This window comes from Charadrius vociferus, unplaced genomic scaffold, assembly GCF_000708025.1.
Source record: "Charadrius vociferus isolate BGI_N301 unplaced genomic scaffold, ASM70802v2 scaffold15, whole genome shotgun sequence".
NCBI classification, from domain to species: Eukaryota; Metazoa; Chordata; class Aves; order Charadriiformes; family Charadriidae; genus Charadrius; species Charadrius vociferus.
The window spans coordinates 10598567-10612255 of NW_009650064.1; the positions used below are offsets into that span (position 1 = coordinate 10598567).

The 13689-nt window shown below is 37.0% G+C and overlaps 1 protein-coding gene across 1 annotated transcript in view; it reads right to left on the minus strand.

Moving 5' to 3' along the window:
- Window positions 1-13689, minus strand: part of RALYL (RALY RNA binding protein-like) — a 119142-nt gene that overhangs the window by 48500 nt on the left and 56953 nt on the right. The window contains exon 3 of the mRNA XM_009891871.1: window positions 9701-9733. Coding sequence (XP_009890173.1) covers window positions 9701-9733 — 33 coding nt within the window. The remainder of the gene's footprint in view (window positions 1-9700; window positions 9734-13689) is intronic.

Here is a 13689-nt window from a genome sequence, read left to right on the forward strand (position 1 = left end):
TTGCTATTTTCAGGTAGTTAAGAAATAGTTCATAGTAAAAACGCAGTCCGAAAGTTGGTAATTTTTCATTTTGACTAATTTTGTTCATAGTGTGCCTGGAAACCTATCTGTAGTTTTGGTTCCTTGATTTAGATGGCAAGAGAATAAACAAGGCCATACCTAGCAGGTACTTTTCGGCAAATAATTGCATTTGATAAAATTCCTAATTTGCTGGGATTTACAAGTACTTTCTGGTGGTGATTTCGGTGGTTATGAAAATGTTTGACAAAAGTAGCTACGGGATGACAGCTGATTAAGCCTCCCATCCTTACCCCTGACAGTAAAGGCTATAGAACCCAAGTGTGAGCGAGTTCAGAAAGGTTGTTTTTGTGTAAAGCATTAGAGGCAACTGAAAAGGAAAACAAAAAAATATCAGTAACTCTGTATTTGTTGGAATGTGTTTATATTTTTTGAATTAAATAAATGCTTTCGCATTAGTTACAGAGTCACTACCAGAGCAATATAAACTGTGAGCTGCTGGTCATGCATGACACGGCCACTCTGATATTTCTACTTCACATTTAAGGCACACCCTCCTTTTAATTCTGCTGTAGTGTGTGGTTGTGCAGAAATTCTTTTTATTGAACAAAACTGATCCTTACATAAATTCAGAAACAAAGCTGAAGACTTTACAAATAAAAGTAACTGAAGCACAGTAATTAAACTGTTGGCAATAAAACTCTTAGCATATAGTAGCAAGACAGAATGTGACCTAAATCTTATGTATATTTGGGTACATCATCAGCCTGTTACACCTGTGTGGACACCCACATGGGAGGGTGTATGGCTGATGTTGTACTTTTGTTGTATGAAGCTGTACTTTGGCCTGCAGAATGATAAGAATGATAAGAACCCAGCCTAACCCTGAGATAAAAATGTCCCCAAACTCAATGGATAATTGCAGAATGCTTTTGAAATGCAGTTCATAATTGGAACTAAGGCAAAAAAGGTCAAACCAACCTAAAACTAAAACTACCAAAATCAAGACACTCCTTGAAATCAACAGCAGTTTGGGCCAAATAGAGACTATTAAATATGACCCTAAACACAGTCCTGCTTCTTTTCAAATTAGGATGTGTAAAGGCATTATACTAATGTAGTTGAAAAGTGGTCTGTAAATGAGGTCAGATTTCAAATTAAGCTAAATTTGTAGAAAACACCCTATGACAGGATTCATTTTACTAGTTGAAAGCTTGACTGGTGTCAGGCCATGTCCTGATTTTGTTTTATTTTGAATGAGGCGTATGCTACAGCATGCAAATGCACAGCTGAACAGTCCATTAAGGCAAGATGGGAGTTGTTGTTCCTTACTATCAAACACAGGGCTATCAACACAGCAACACTAAAGACAATGTCTCCTAGCCTGAAGCTTAATATCTTTTAAAAACCCTTTGACAAACATGAGACAGGAGTAGGAGCTCCAACATGTTCTGTGTCAGCAACACATCTCTCTGATGCGCCTCTTTCTGCACTGCCTCCTCTCTTAACGAACTTCACACACTGGGACAGGACAGTCTCCTGATTTCACAGAGGGGAGTCAGAGGCTGAAAGTTTCACTGTACATGCCATGCACCCAACAGCTAAAGTGGGTTCCCTGCCTATTCACAGAGCTGGAAGGCACTTCTAGAGGGTATCTGATCCATCCTCCTGCCCAACAGGTGACTGTAGCCAGGGCTAAACCTTGTCAGCTGTGTCTTTACCCAGCTGAGACTTGAAAACCTCAGCAGATGGAGACTCAACAACCTCTCTGGAGGACATCTTCCATTTCTTCCATGATCTCAACTCTGGTGATGCGGCTCTCTCTGGGACACAACACTTTCTTGAAATTAGCAAAATTTAAAATGGTATAGAATCAAGAAAAAATTCCTCCCTTGTTCCCATCACTATTCATGATAGTAACCTTCACCCTTAGGATTTTACATTTCCCCTCAACACAAAATCTAGAACAGGTTAGGATGAAAAGATGGTCCCTAGAGAAAGGATGGTCCCGTTTAAACTCAGAAAGGGTATAGTCATACTGTGGTGAGAACACATGAAGGAAAAACATGGTCCTTTTTATACATTTCATAATTTTACATTGCAAAGAAAAAAATTGTATTAAATAAACATCTAGGTAACACTATCTTCTTTCTTCTGCCTCCCTAATTCTCTTTATCCTTACTCAGCCTACCCAAGTGGTCAGCATGGTTTACATGTGCCGCCTTCTTTGGTGTATTCCCTTTGCTTTAAAAAAGCCAGAAAGATAAGAAAAGAAAAAAACCTAAATTAGGATCTGCGGCAGTACTCTCAGTCCTCTTGATGGGGCTTTTTATGAGAATGTCAGAGTTTAAAGCGCCCAGCCATTTTAGAAAGGCAATGTGTATAAAGACTGGTGTGGAGCAGTAACCTTTGAAACAAAGCCAGTTGCTGTTTGTTATAGTGATCATGGGTGGTCAATTTCCAAATAAGAAATCTTTTTATCAAGGAGCTGCAAATTATATTACTGCAAGCGGCATGTAAAGTAGATGGACCAATCTCAGATTTCATTTGGTAGTGAAAAAGATTAAGCTGATTTTTCAGGTCTGAGGGATCAGTCATCAGATCCTTTCCCAATATTTGTACAAGCCTGAGCACTCTAAGAACTTAATAAGATTTTCAATTGTTACTATCATACAAAAGTAATAAAAGCAACACAGGCAGAGTAGCAATGGGAAAATACAGACTGACTGATTTGAACAGCATTATAGGGAATTTGAAATTCAAAATATCAAACTTCAAAATTATATCTTTCAATATACTTATCAAGGGAAAGATATTGAATTAAAACTTCTTTGTAATGATCTGGAAACCCGTGAAAATGAATAAAGTCTTTTGTACGACAATAGCCATACAAAAGATGAGAAACTGTCTCAATTTTCAGGGTGTTGTGAGTAGGGAGCTAGGTCCATTTATGAAATTGTTTCAGGTGCCTGTTAGCCTGCCACCATAACCTGTGCATATTCACGGAAACCTATAGAGACTGGTGGGCCAAGATGCTGTGTTGATATCTCAGAAATAGGAGGTAGGAATACTGTGCTAACACAGACCTCTCCAAACACTGTTCTCCGTAACTCCTGGATCAGTGACTACTGTTTGGGAAAAGCCTAGTGAGCTTGAAGTAAATAGTGTTGTTCCACAGTGACGTTACATACCCAGCAAATACTGTCCTCCCTTACTCCTTCCATTTTCCATTGTAAGAAAATACTTCCCTTTTTGCTTCTTTGTGTAGTCCTTTTCTCTGGACTTTGCTTTCTATTATTATGTTCCTGCATCCCTATTTATTTAATTTCCTTTGTACCCCCCTCTAGAATGTTTCAGCCTCCTGACTTTCCTTCAAGAAACATTCTCTTGCACATCATTTTCCCTCCTCTAGAGAACATGTTGTCTCATACATAGGTGAGACTACAGATATTCAGTACTGAAGAATTGTTCATCATTAACCCAGAACATAAATGACTTGCATGTGGATTGTTCTCCTAGAATTACTAATAAAGGGGTAGCCTTGGATGAAAGAAATAACAGAGAGTAAATAAAAGGGAAAGGCAAATAGAATAACCAAAAGAGAAAAAAAGTGATCTCATGCTCTGTTGCCTTTCTCAATTATGAAGCACATTGTTACTGATGTCATTAAGGTCAGAGAGGGGAAAAAAATTATTAAGGTGCATATTTGTTGAATTTAGTGCTAAAAAAAGTTAATGGAATTAGGATAATACTTTTATTTTTTGGCCAAATGTATTAGTCTGTTTTCTAGGCAATGTGTATTTTCCTATGTGTGTGAACGTGGAAGTGGTGTAGAATGAAAAAGATCAGGAAAATAGAGGAACAATAAAACAATCATTTAGATTGCAGATGAGTAGAAAAAGACATAATCTGGGATCTTTAAACAGCGAGAAATGACACAAAACCACTGACAAATGCAGCAACAGCAATGGACCAACATTATTATTACTGTGGCTTTGTAATCTCTTCTTCAGAGGTATCTTCAAACAAAAAAACTTTTTATAAAACAGTGATATTCATCCACTTGTTCAGAGTTTCATAATAATGGAAAGCATGCAATTATAGAAAAGCTTAATCTTTTGGGGTTTTGGTAAACTGTTAGAAGAGAGGTATGCCAGTAATACTGCTTGAAATTAAACTATATATATTCTCAACTTCCTCCACATGAAGACCCTCAGCTTTCCATATATGCTATCATCCCCCAAATCCCTCCTGTCTCGCTGGGGACTACCCTGGCAGCCTCACCATGCGTAGAGTCCTGGCAGTCCCCTGACTTTTGCTTCTGGCCTCCAGGCTAAGCCCCGCACATGATTGAAGGGTCAGTTATTTTAGAAGGTATTCTCTGTGAATGCAGAAGATCTGCTGCTGCCTATCTAAATCACAGAGCCTGAGTGGTTTTAAGCATAAGGAATTACTGCCTGTCTCCAAACAAAGAGTTTAAATACTTGTCAAGTGTGTTCAGTCCTCCCATACTTTTCATGAAAACACAGCTCCTGAATGCCTGGCCTAAATGTGAATGAGAGTTACAAGATTACGTTAAGGTCAGTAGTCTTACTGGTTTCATACTAACAGTGCAAAATCCATCCAGCATCTCCTTTTCTTTTTATGTTTTTCCTCTGCTGAAGGAAAATAATCTTTTTAGTTATCTGTCTTCAAAAGCTGGAAAGGAACAGTAGGAATAGTGTCTGCTCTTGTCATTGATGCTATCTGATAATCAGGATTGAGGATGTGTTATGGTATTTGTTGTATACAAGATGACATGTGGCTAGTTTCTGTTTTGTGCCTTATAACCTATTGTCTGTAAAAAAACCCCCAAAAACAAACAACCAAACAAACCCACAAAAACTGATTGTGAATTGAAAGAATCTGCATATTTTGGAAGTGGACTGAATATTATCCTAACAGGGCTTGCAAGGTCCAGTCTTTTCTTTTTTTTTTTTTACCTATCTCACTTCATATTGGGATCCCTCAAACTGGTGTTTCAGCGGAGCATTTCCTATAGATCGTCTGCAAAATGGTCTTATGGGAAAGAAAACACTACTGAGTAAAGGGAACAAATGCGGGTGAAAAATTCTAGTTGTTAGATGTTTCTCAGAACAATTCTGCCAGAAGGAAATTAAGAAATTTTACTTTTCGTATTTTGGAAGCACATCCTAAAGCTAAGCCCACCAAAATTCCTCCATTTCTTCTAGAAGTAAGTACCCGTGGTTCAAAACATACTGTGATTAAGTTGTGATTTGGAAAACCATGGCTTTTCAGTATTTCCTATTGTCATATTTTTTCTAGAAATAGGACCTCGGTGAGGAAAGTAGTAGTTCATACAAATCTCTAGTCTTTTTACTGAGAATGTAAAAATATGCAGCAATTAGTACCATTTTTACTTGTATCTCTCTTCTTTCTCCCACAATAGACAACTATTCATCATGTAATAAATGCATACAATGCATTCACTTCACTTATGTCTCTCTCTGGGATTTCCACCTAAATTTGTACTGTTTATAGCAAACAACCAATCTTGAAAAAGAGAAAAAAAGAGTGAAAATGTCAGCAGCTTGTATTGAATTTTTTTTAACATCTAGACAAAAGAAAGAGAAATAGATTGAATCTCAGCTGACAACCAGACGTATAAAACACATGCATTTTCAAAGACCATCTCACTGAAGAGCTATTGCCTGCTTATTCAGAAGTAATCCCATTCTCTGCAGTTGGCAGTGGATGAATCTACATTCTCACTAGCCTCAGAAAAAGTAAGCTCTGCTTCTTAATGTTTCTTCCTGTCTCTTCTGAATTCAACAGTATGGGACATATTATTAAATGACACCTAACAAAGACGACAAACATTTTTAAAAGTTTGACAAACTTGTTAGTTGCTGTGATGCATTTTCTACCACTGCATATATTGAAGATCAGATGTTATTACTAAAGCTACATACAATTATCTTTAGGTACAAACAAAAATTAATTCAAAGTATTTCTACTGTACAAGACAGTTACAAAATAATTATGGTGTCTCTTGGCCGTATAATACTACTACAGGTCTTAGAAGATTCTGCAATGGCTGTGTCTTACAAAATGAGTTTTTGAATTTTAGTGTTCAGACTGATGACTAATTACAATCTGCAGGCAGTATTATCTGGAATATACCAAGGGCTAAACTTTTACATGCAGATAGTTACTATGAATCAGCTGCCATGAAAGAGCTGGGTGGATGGTTAGTAACTGGATTATCAATGTGGTCATCTAGAGAGAAAGAGAACATTTTGTTGAGGGGATAATTGCGTGTCATTATTAGTAAGAACAAAATGCCAAATATGGAGAACAAATGTGGATAATTAAAAGTTGTTGGCATTTTAAATATTTTTTTTTTTAAATATTATACATACTTTGCCACTAAGTGGGATGAACATAATATGAGCTGGCTTTTAGGTTGTCCTTTTTGCAGTACCCAGGTTTTTGTACCTTTTGACCTGTCTGGTCTTTCTAGGTCTGAATCTTCCAAAAACATCTGCATGAAGTTAATTTGATGCATTGTCAGTAGTCTTCACTTTGGTAGAGTTTTACCAGAACTGCTGCCTCCGATGGTAAAGTCTTCCAGGCATTCTGGCTATTCTTGTTATTTGAGTTCTTTTTTATTTTAAGTCTACATGAGTATGAATGCTACATAACATGAAGAGGAAAGAAAATCCAGACAATTCTCTGTCTTACTCGGGTTGAATAAGGACACAGAACCCCAGAAGTGTGGAACTAACACTTGTGGGGAGAAGCATCCTGTGCCCCTACAGGCTAACACTCAGTGTTCAGCAACGTTAAAAGATGTTTCAGCCTTCCCTAAGGATTTTATTTTCACCTCTAAGAGACAAAGGAAGACAACCTGTATCTCAAATGCAACTCTGTATCCTAGCACAAAAATCATAACATTCAATTCAGATGCTCTTATCTGAATAGATCATACTCAATGAATTTCTGCTCCTGATTGCAACCATTAGAGACTTGAATTAAAGAGGTTACTGTAGCTACAGTGCCAAATTACGCCCCTGTCTTGCACAGGGAGTAAAGGGGCATAGATTTTTCTTCTTTGCTATGCACTTTGCATAAAAAGAAAGATAAATGGAATTTCCTTTACCAAGGAACTACAGGAGCTCTTTTCTCCCTGCCTTCAAGATGCAAACTACAACAGCAAGATGTGGGGTCTGCGACTCTCTGTAGCTGGCTGCTTTCTGAGAGAGGGGAAACAATGCACCATTTTAAGAAACACTTTCCCTTGCGGGATCTCTCATGGGAAGGCTGCAGCCCTGTGTGTACATGCAGAGCTCAACAAACTGTGGCAATCTCAAGCTCTTAGGCTGCCACACTTCATGTTCCCTTCCCCCACCAAAAGAGTTAACAATGGAAAAGCACCAAGAAGTCGTTAGCTTAGGCACAGCAAAATGAAAAAGCATAATTAGCCCCTACAGGCAGTATAATGAAAATGTGGAAACAAATCTCTGTCACAGAAGGGAGATGAAGGAAAGGCTGGTGTGCAGGACCAAATCATCTGTAGGCAACATAAAGTACTTTAGATTAGTGTTTTGACTAACTCTGCCTGTATGAAGCATTAGGGGCACCCATGTGTTAGTTTAAGTGAGGCTGAGTCAGCATTTCTTTTGCAAACATTTACTGTAATTTAAAAGCCTGGTAGTTGCAGCTGTCAGTCTGGGTTAAAAATTTAGATACAGTCTTGGCACAAGAGCTCATCCTCTGAACAAGTGAACTGCCCCATTACCGTGGGACTAGGAGGAGCATCTCTCTGACTTTGTAACAAGGAGAGGGATGTTGGCTTGGGCATCTCCTCAGAGCATGGCACTCTAACCTCTGTCTGAAGCCCTCCTTTGAGGTGGACGAAGTACAACAGTCAAAGGCAAAAGTTGCATAGAGGTGGGGACCAATTTTCATATTTTCTATCCTTATCATTACAAATTTGCAAAAAATAATTCAAGTATGTTACAGGCAAACTTCTGGGAAGTTCTAGGAAGAGGCTAAGACTATTTGCTTAGATTAGACTTCCAGAGAGGAATGCAGTTTAGTGACAAAGTCACATACAATGGTTATACAGGGGTAGTGTGGATTTACGCGGTGGCCACCAATCTGCTCATCTGGAAACAAACTCAAAACCAAACCATAAACATAGTGCTTCTTCCTCGTTAGGCATCCCCAATTACCTTCAAATTGCCAGCTAAATTCTTAAGATCATGACAAGAACTACAAATGTAAGATTTATTATTTTGTGGCAATTACTATTAATATAATTGCTATCATTTTCTTTTATTTGTTTCCTCGATTTTTATACTTTCAAGTCTGCTTCTCAGCCACAATGGCATGCAACTTATTTTTTAATCTTAAAGTGGAGATTTTCAGGTAATCACTTCATTACAGGAGTGGAGACCTCAAAAAACTAACCTAATAGGACAAGTTACAAAGTGGAGTAATGAAAGTAATAGAAGTTACTGAATTTGACAATGAATTTGGACATTTCAAAGCATGAAAACCAAAAGTACAATTTGACCAGCATTTAACTTATTTTTCGATAGTTTTCAGTTGCTACAAAGTAGACATGGCAAGCAATTACTTCAAAATATATTCAAACAAACCAAAGCTACTTTGTGCTGTAGAAACTGAGACATATCTCAATCCTGCTTACACTGATTTGTTGAGTTTAATTCACACTTCAGAACTTGAAGAAGTTTTTTGATCTGCACTTAACAAAAAAATGGGAAGCTACTGATAATTACATGGTAGAATTAACCATTAAATGGCTATATTGCATGGGATCTTTTGTCTGAAGTTTATGTTCTTGGTAGCATGAAGCATGAAGACACATAAAGAATATACAGTTCTGAAGAAAAACAATGAGTGAGAATGTTAGGAAACTTAGGAAAGTTTTAAAGACAGAAGCTAAAAGGAAAACAATGCATGAAAAGTTAACTTCAGGCTCAAAAGTAAAATACAGATACTTACCTTTAATATATATGTATGAAAGAATGGTACCTTTGTTTTTAAGAGCACATCACATTTAAAAATAAGTTTTTAGAAAGATGAGTTAATCATTTTAATATATTGATCGTATAACTGTTTAAGGGGCTATGAGACTGTGAAGACAATAGCTGTAATACGCAAATCAGTGTAGTGGTCTATAATTAGGCTAAGAATGTGATATTTTTCTATTTTATGAATTTGATTTTATTTCTGTTATTGAAGTATCACAAAATTTTATGTTAAATTTATGTTAAAAGAAACTGCCAATTATTTGTTCAGGGGCTTAGACAAGTGGTATAGACAATATTTGAAGTGGTTTCTGACTGAAAGATCAGTGAAAAAAACCCAACAAACAAACCAGCTACCTTTCAATGCAACATTTAACACCTACATGCCTTTTAGTATAAATTCTGGTTAGTCAATAGAAGCAAAACATACTTCTTAATATTTTTTAAGAAGGGAGATATCCACAACTGCTGACTTTATTGACTAACTACTATTTCTAAGCTTAGGTATAGTAAATAACCGTAATGTTGAAAGAGGATGTTTATGCTCAACATAATCTCATAAATTCTATTGTACAGTAGTTGAATATATAAATATTCATGGAAATATACATATTCCTACTTACCCAACGGACAGGAAAGGCTCCTTTGATTCAAGTCTGTCAAGTAAATAACAGAAATTTTAAATATATATATTTATTGCATTTCAGAACATTTATACGATGAATTTGAAACAGCCAGTGTCAGTATCAAATTTACTTCATGACCAATACACAATTTAACAATAGAAGGGCCTGATACATTATGTTAGGAGCTTAACTCGAAAAAAGTCCCATTTACCTAACTGAACTTGGTTTAGAAAACAAATATGTACAAGGCCGCAGATCTAAACCCTTTAAATATCACAGATTCAGATGACTTGGGTAGGTATTTACGTGGAAAAGCTGGAGTGAAAAAGTAATACTTTGTCCTTTTTTTGCATTTTTCATGTAAAATATTTTTCTCTTGATGACCGTGATTTAGGGAAGATATTGAATTTTTTTTTTTCTTTAACTTTAAACATAACGTTTAGTATGGGTGGAAGAACTTTCCTGATTTGAGGGCTTTCACACCCATTTTGTTTGCTTTCCAACATCCTCTCTTCATATGACAGGGTCACTTCTGTGTTGTGAGAACTTCTGACACAAACTGCCACAATCAACCTTGCGCTGGAGCTGGGTGTCGCTGGTTTGGTAGACCCAGAATCATACCCAGTTCTAAAACCAGTTGTTAACGGTGTTCTCCAATTCCCTGCTGTTGCTGCTGTCTCTGTGAGGAACCGCATCACTTGCACATTGGCAGGAACCTCTTCTACTAGTAGTTTAAACCCAACCAGGATAGATTTCAAAATTCTCATCTATGTTATTGTACTGTATTTCTGCTCTGGTACCTGCAACTGGCTGCCCTGGAGCATAAGCGTGTAACTTTAGGGTTCTTTATAAACATATTTAAAGCAAATTTACAACTCAATTATTTTGAGAGGTTACATGACATGCAAATGATACAAATGTTCTCTCTTGTGCTAACTTTCACCAAGTGCACTGTGCTAGGAAAAACAGCAAACAAAAACCCCAGGTACCTAATGTCTCTTAGCATTTAAGAAAAGTGTTTCTAACAAAGTAAAGTATGTCACATCTGGAACTGAACATTTAATTTGTGATGACCCCTTCCATCTGAAACTAATTCAGTTCCACAAAAAAAAAAAAATATCTGACATAGAACTGTAAACAGGACTAATTGTAAACAACAGTACTGTAAATAATTTGTCAATATTTTAAGAACGAATCTTTCCTGCAAGTCTTCTTTGTAGAAAAACCATCAAGTACATTTGCAGCTATTATTCATTTAGCAAAGGTTTTGGCCAAAAAAAAACAAAAAGCAGTAGTCCAGTTATTACCTATCCAGAAAGGTATTTACAAAAGGTGGACTTGTCACTCTGTTTTTGAAAGGATTATATGATTTGGCTTTAATTGAAAAATGCTGTATGTTATCTTTTTGCAAAGCATTTACTACTTCTTTTCCAGAATCACTAGTGGACATAACTTAGGAGCCTGTCTTCATTTACAGCGTTGTCTTCCGATGTACTTTAAACCTAATCTCCTGGGGTTAGGTTTCCAGCTGTGGAAGGACAACTTGCATAAGGCTTGAGGAAATGCCAAAATGTATCCAAAACATAGTAACTTTTCTGGTGTCCTCATGACTATACCTGACCTTTCCATTTCTTTCTGGGTTTGTGGTCCACATGGAAGTAAAAGATTAGAAGACGGGACCACTGATGGACTTGCATGTACTTGGAAGCACGGTGGAAGCTCAAGGCTAGGTATCACTGCACTCAGGAGAACAATTCTCCAGGGCAGTCTCAGTACTGTCACGAGTGCTCTCCCTCCCAGATTGCCGTGCTGCACACCAGAATCTTCACAGCACTGAGAAAATGCCTAGCTTGGCATCCTCTGTGCTGAGGTCTTCCTCCCAGAGAGCAATAAATTAGTGGGTCTTTCATGTGCAGAGTTGCATCCTTCTCCAGCAGGCTTTGTGCAGCCACCATGCCAGCTTCATGGACCAGCTTCTCCTACTGTGGATCACACAGTTACAGGAAAACATCTACACCATCTTTGCAGCTTCTCTCTGGGCTATGAGGAAAAGCCCAGCTAGTGTTGCGGTTCTGTTTCTTGTTTTTCTGCTTAATGAAATGAACCAGACCTGGGAAGTACCCAGTGTTTGGCTCAAGAGATTAACTATAAGCAAAACGAGCAAAGAATGAAAGCCTCGGAACATATTTACATACTTCATAATACAGAAAGTTTGTAATGAAGAGAGACCTGGCACTATCCTGACGGAGGACATTCTCATGGATTTTACTTGCAAACAAAAAGCGTGCGGTAGAATGCCCGGTGGACAAAATACTGCAATTAAAAATCTATTTGAAATCCATTATCAAGATGGAATTCAATTTGATTTAAATAGTGCTGCCCTAGGTTTGACCCCTCTCTAGTATATTTGACTAAATGGTTTTGGATAATTTGCTGCATTACTTTAAATTAGTTCAAGTGTTCCTCATAGTAAAGGAATACAATTATCTGTTGGCCTTTTATTTAAATTGGTAATTCAGTATATAGCAAATTAATATAAAGGGTTTTAAACTACAACACCATGTAAAATAACATCCTATATCATCTTTATTGGTGCACATTTATTAATATAAGTTATAGATTTTTTACCTTTTTTTTTGACTAGCCTGCAGTACGCTAAGTTCTCCAGAGTTTTGAGGAAGTTTTGCATAATTAAATATGATATGTCAAAAACCGTAATCCTGATAAGCTGTGAGCAGGGCTGTCATACACCTTCAGGAAAAATGTTAAAACAAGTTTTCTTTCTTGCAAAAATGTATTGAGCATGCAAGAAACAGTAGGTTGGACAGTAAACAAAGGGAATAATGTTTTGATTAGGTAGGAATGGTAACGAAGCTGGAGTGATCAGGGTTTTTCTTTCTTTCCCGAAATGGTTTTCCCATCAGAAAATTTCAGTTTGTCAAAATGTCAAGGCAATATATCAGTTTGAATAAGAGGGAGGCAGGCTAATCTGTAGCATGACTGGGACATGGCAGACTGAGGTTGTATTTCCCTTTGATTTTCTGAAAGGTCTGACTTTTTTATCTACATATAATGGATAAGTTTTTGCAGGAGGAAAAAGGTTTTTTACACTAGGCAAATTGGCCAATTAAAATCAGTCACTCTGAACCAAACAGGCATAGGCAATCAATTTATACCCTTTGATATACTACAGTACTGTCAGTCTGTGCATAAAATAGGGATCCTAGAAATTTCCCATTTAGTATTTTACCCCTTGCAGCCTGTCTTGGAGGGATATTTTACAAGATCTGATTAACATATTTCATGGTTTTCTATGCTGCTCAGTTTGCTTGTTTTAATGCCAATTATCTAAATCCTATCTTTGACATGGACTGAACATGTAGATGGACAAATTTTTCAAGGTTTGCAGACAAACATACGAGGAAATATGACTAGACTAAGGGCAAGTGAATTCCTCTTTGACTTGTAAACAAATTATTAAGGACAGGAAGATCCCAAAGTAAACTCCACTTTCTTTGCATAATTGCCCTATTAAATTACAGGCAAGATGGCTTTTTATATCTGAAGCCTGACCCAAGATACATAAGTCAATATCATTTATTGTGAAAGAATTCTCCTCTCTCTTTCCCAAAACCTATTTACAGGACAAAGTGGATAACGTTTCTAACAATACCTGCACTTTTCACAAGCAAATGGATTTTAGCCAAGCATTCTCCAAGGTAACTCATTATGGATCAATATGTTCTTCCTCGTTGTGATCATATAATTTCATCTCTAAGGAGTTAGTAAGAAAAACACATAGGATTTAAGGCATTTGTTAGGGTTCTTATTCTGACTTTTTAATATAATAAAACTGTCTACTCTGAATCAGGGAAATTGATGGTCAGGAACCAAAACTTTTTCGGATGAGTCATTATTTTGAGTTACGGTCTTCAAATCAGAATTCCCAAGGAGGATAACCTGAGTGTGCTGCTGACATCACACAT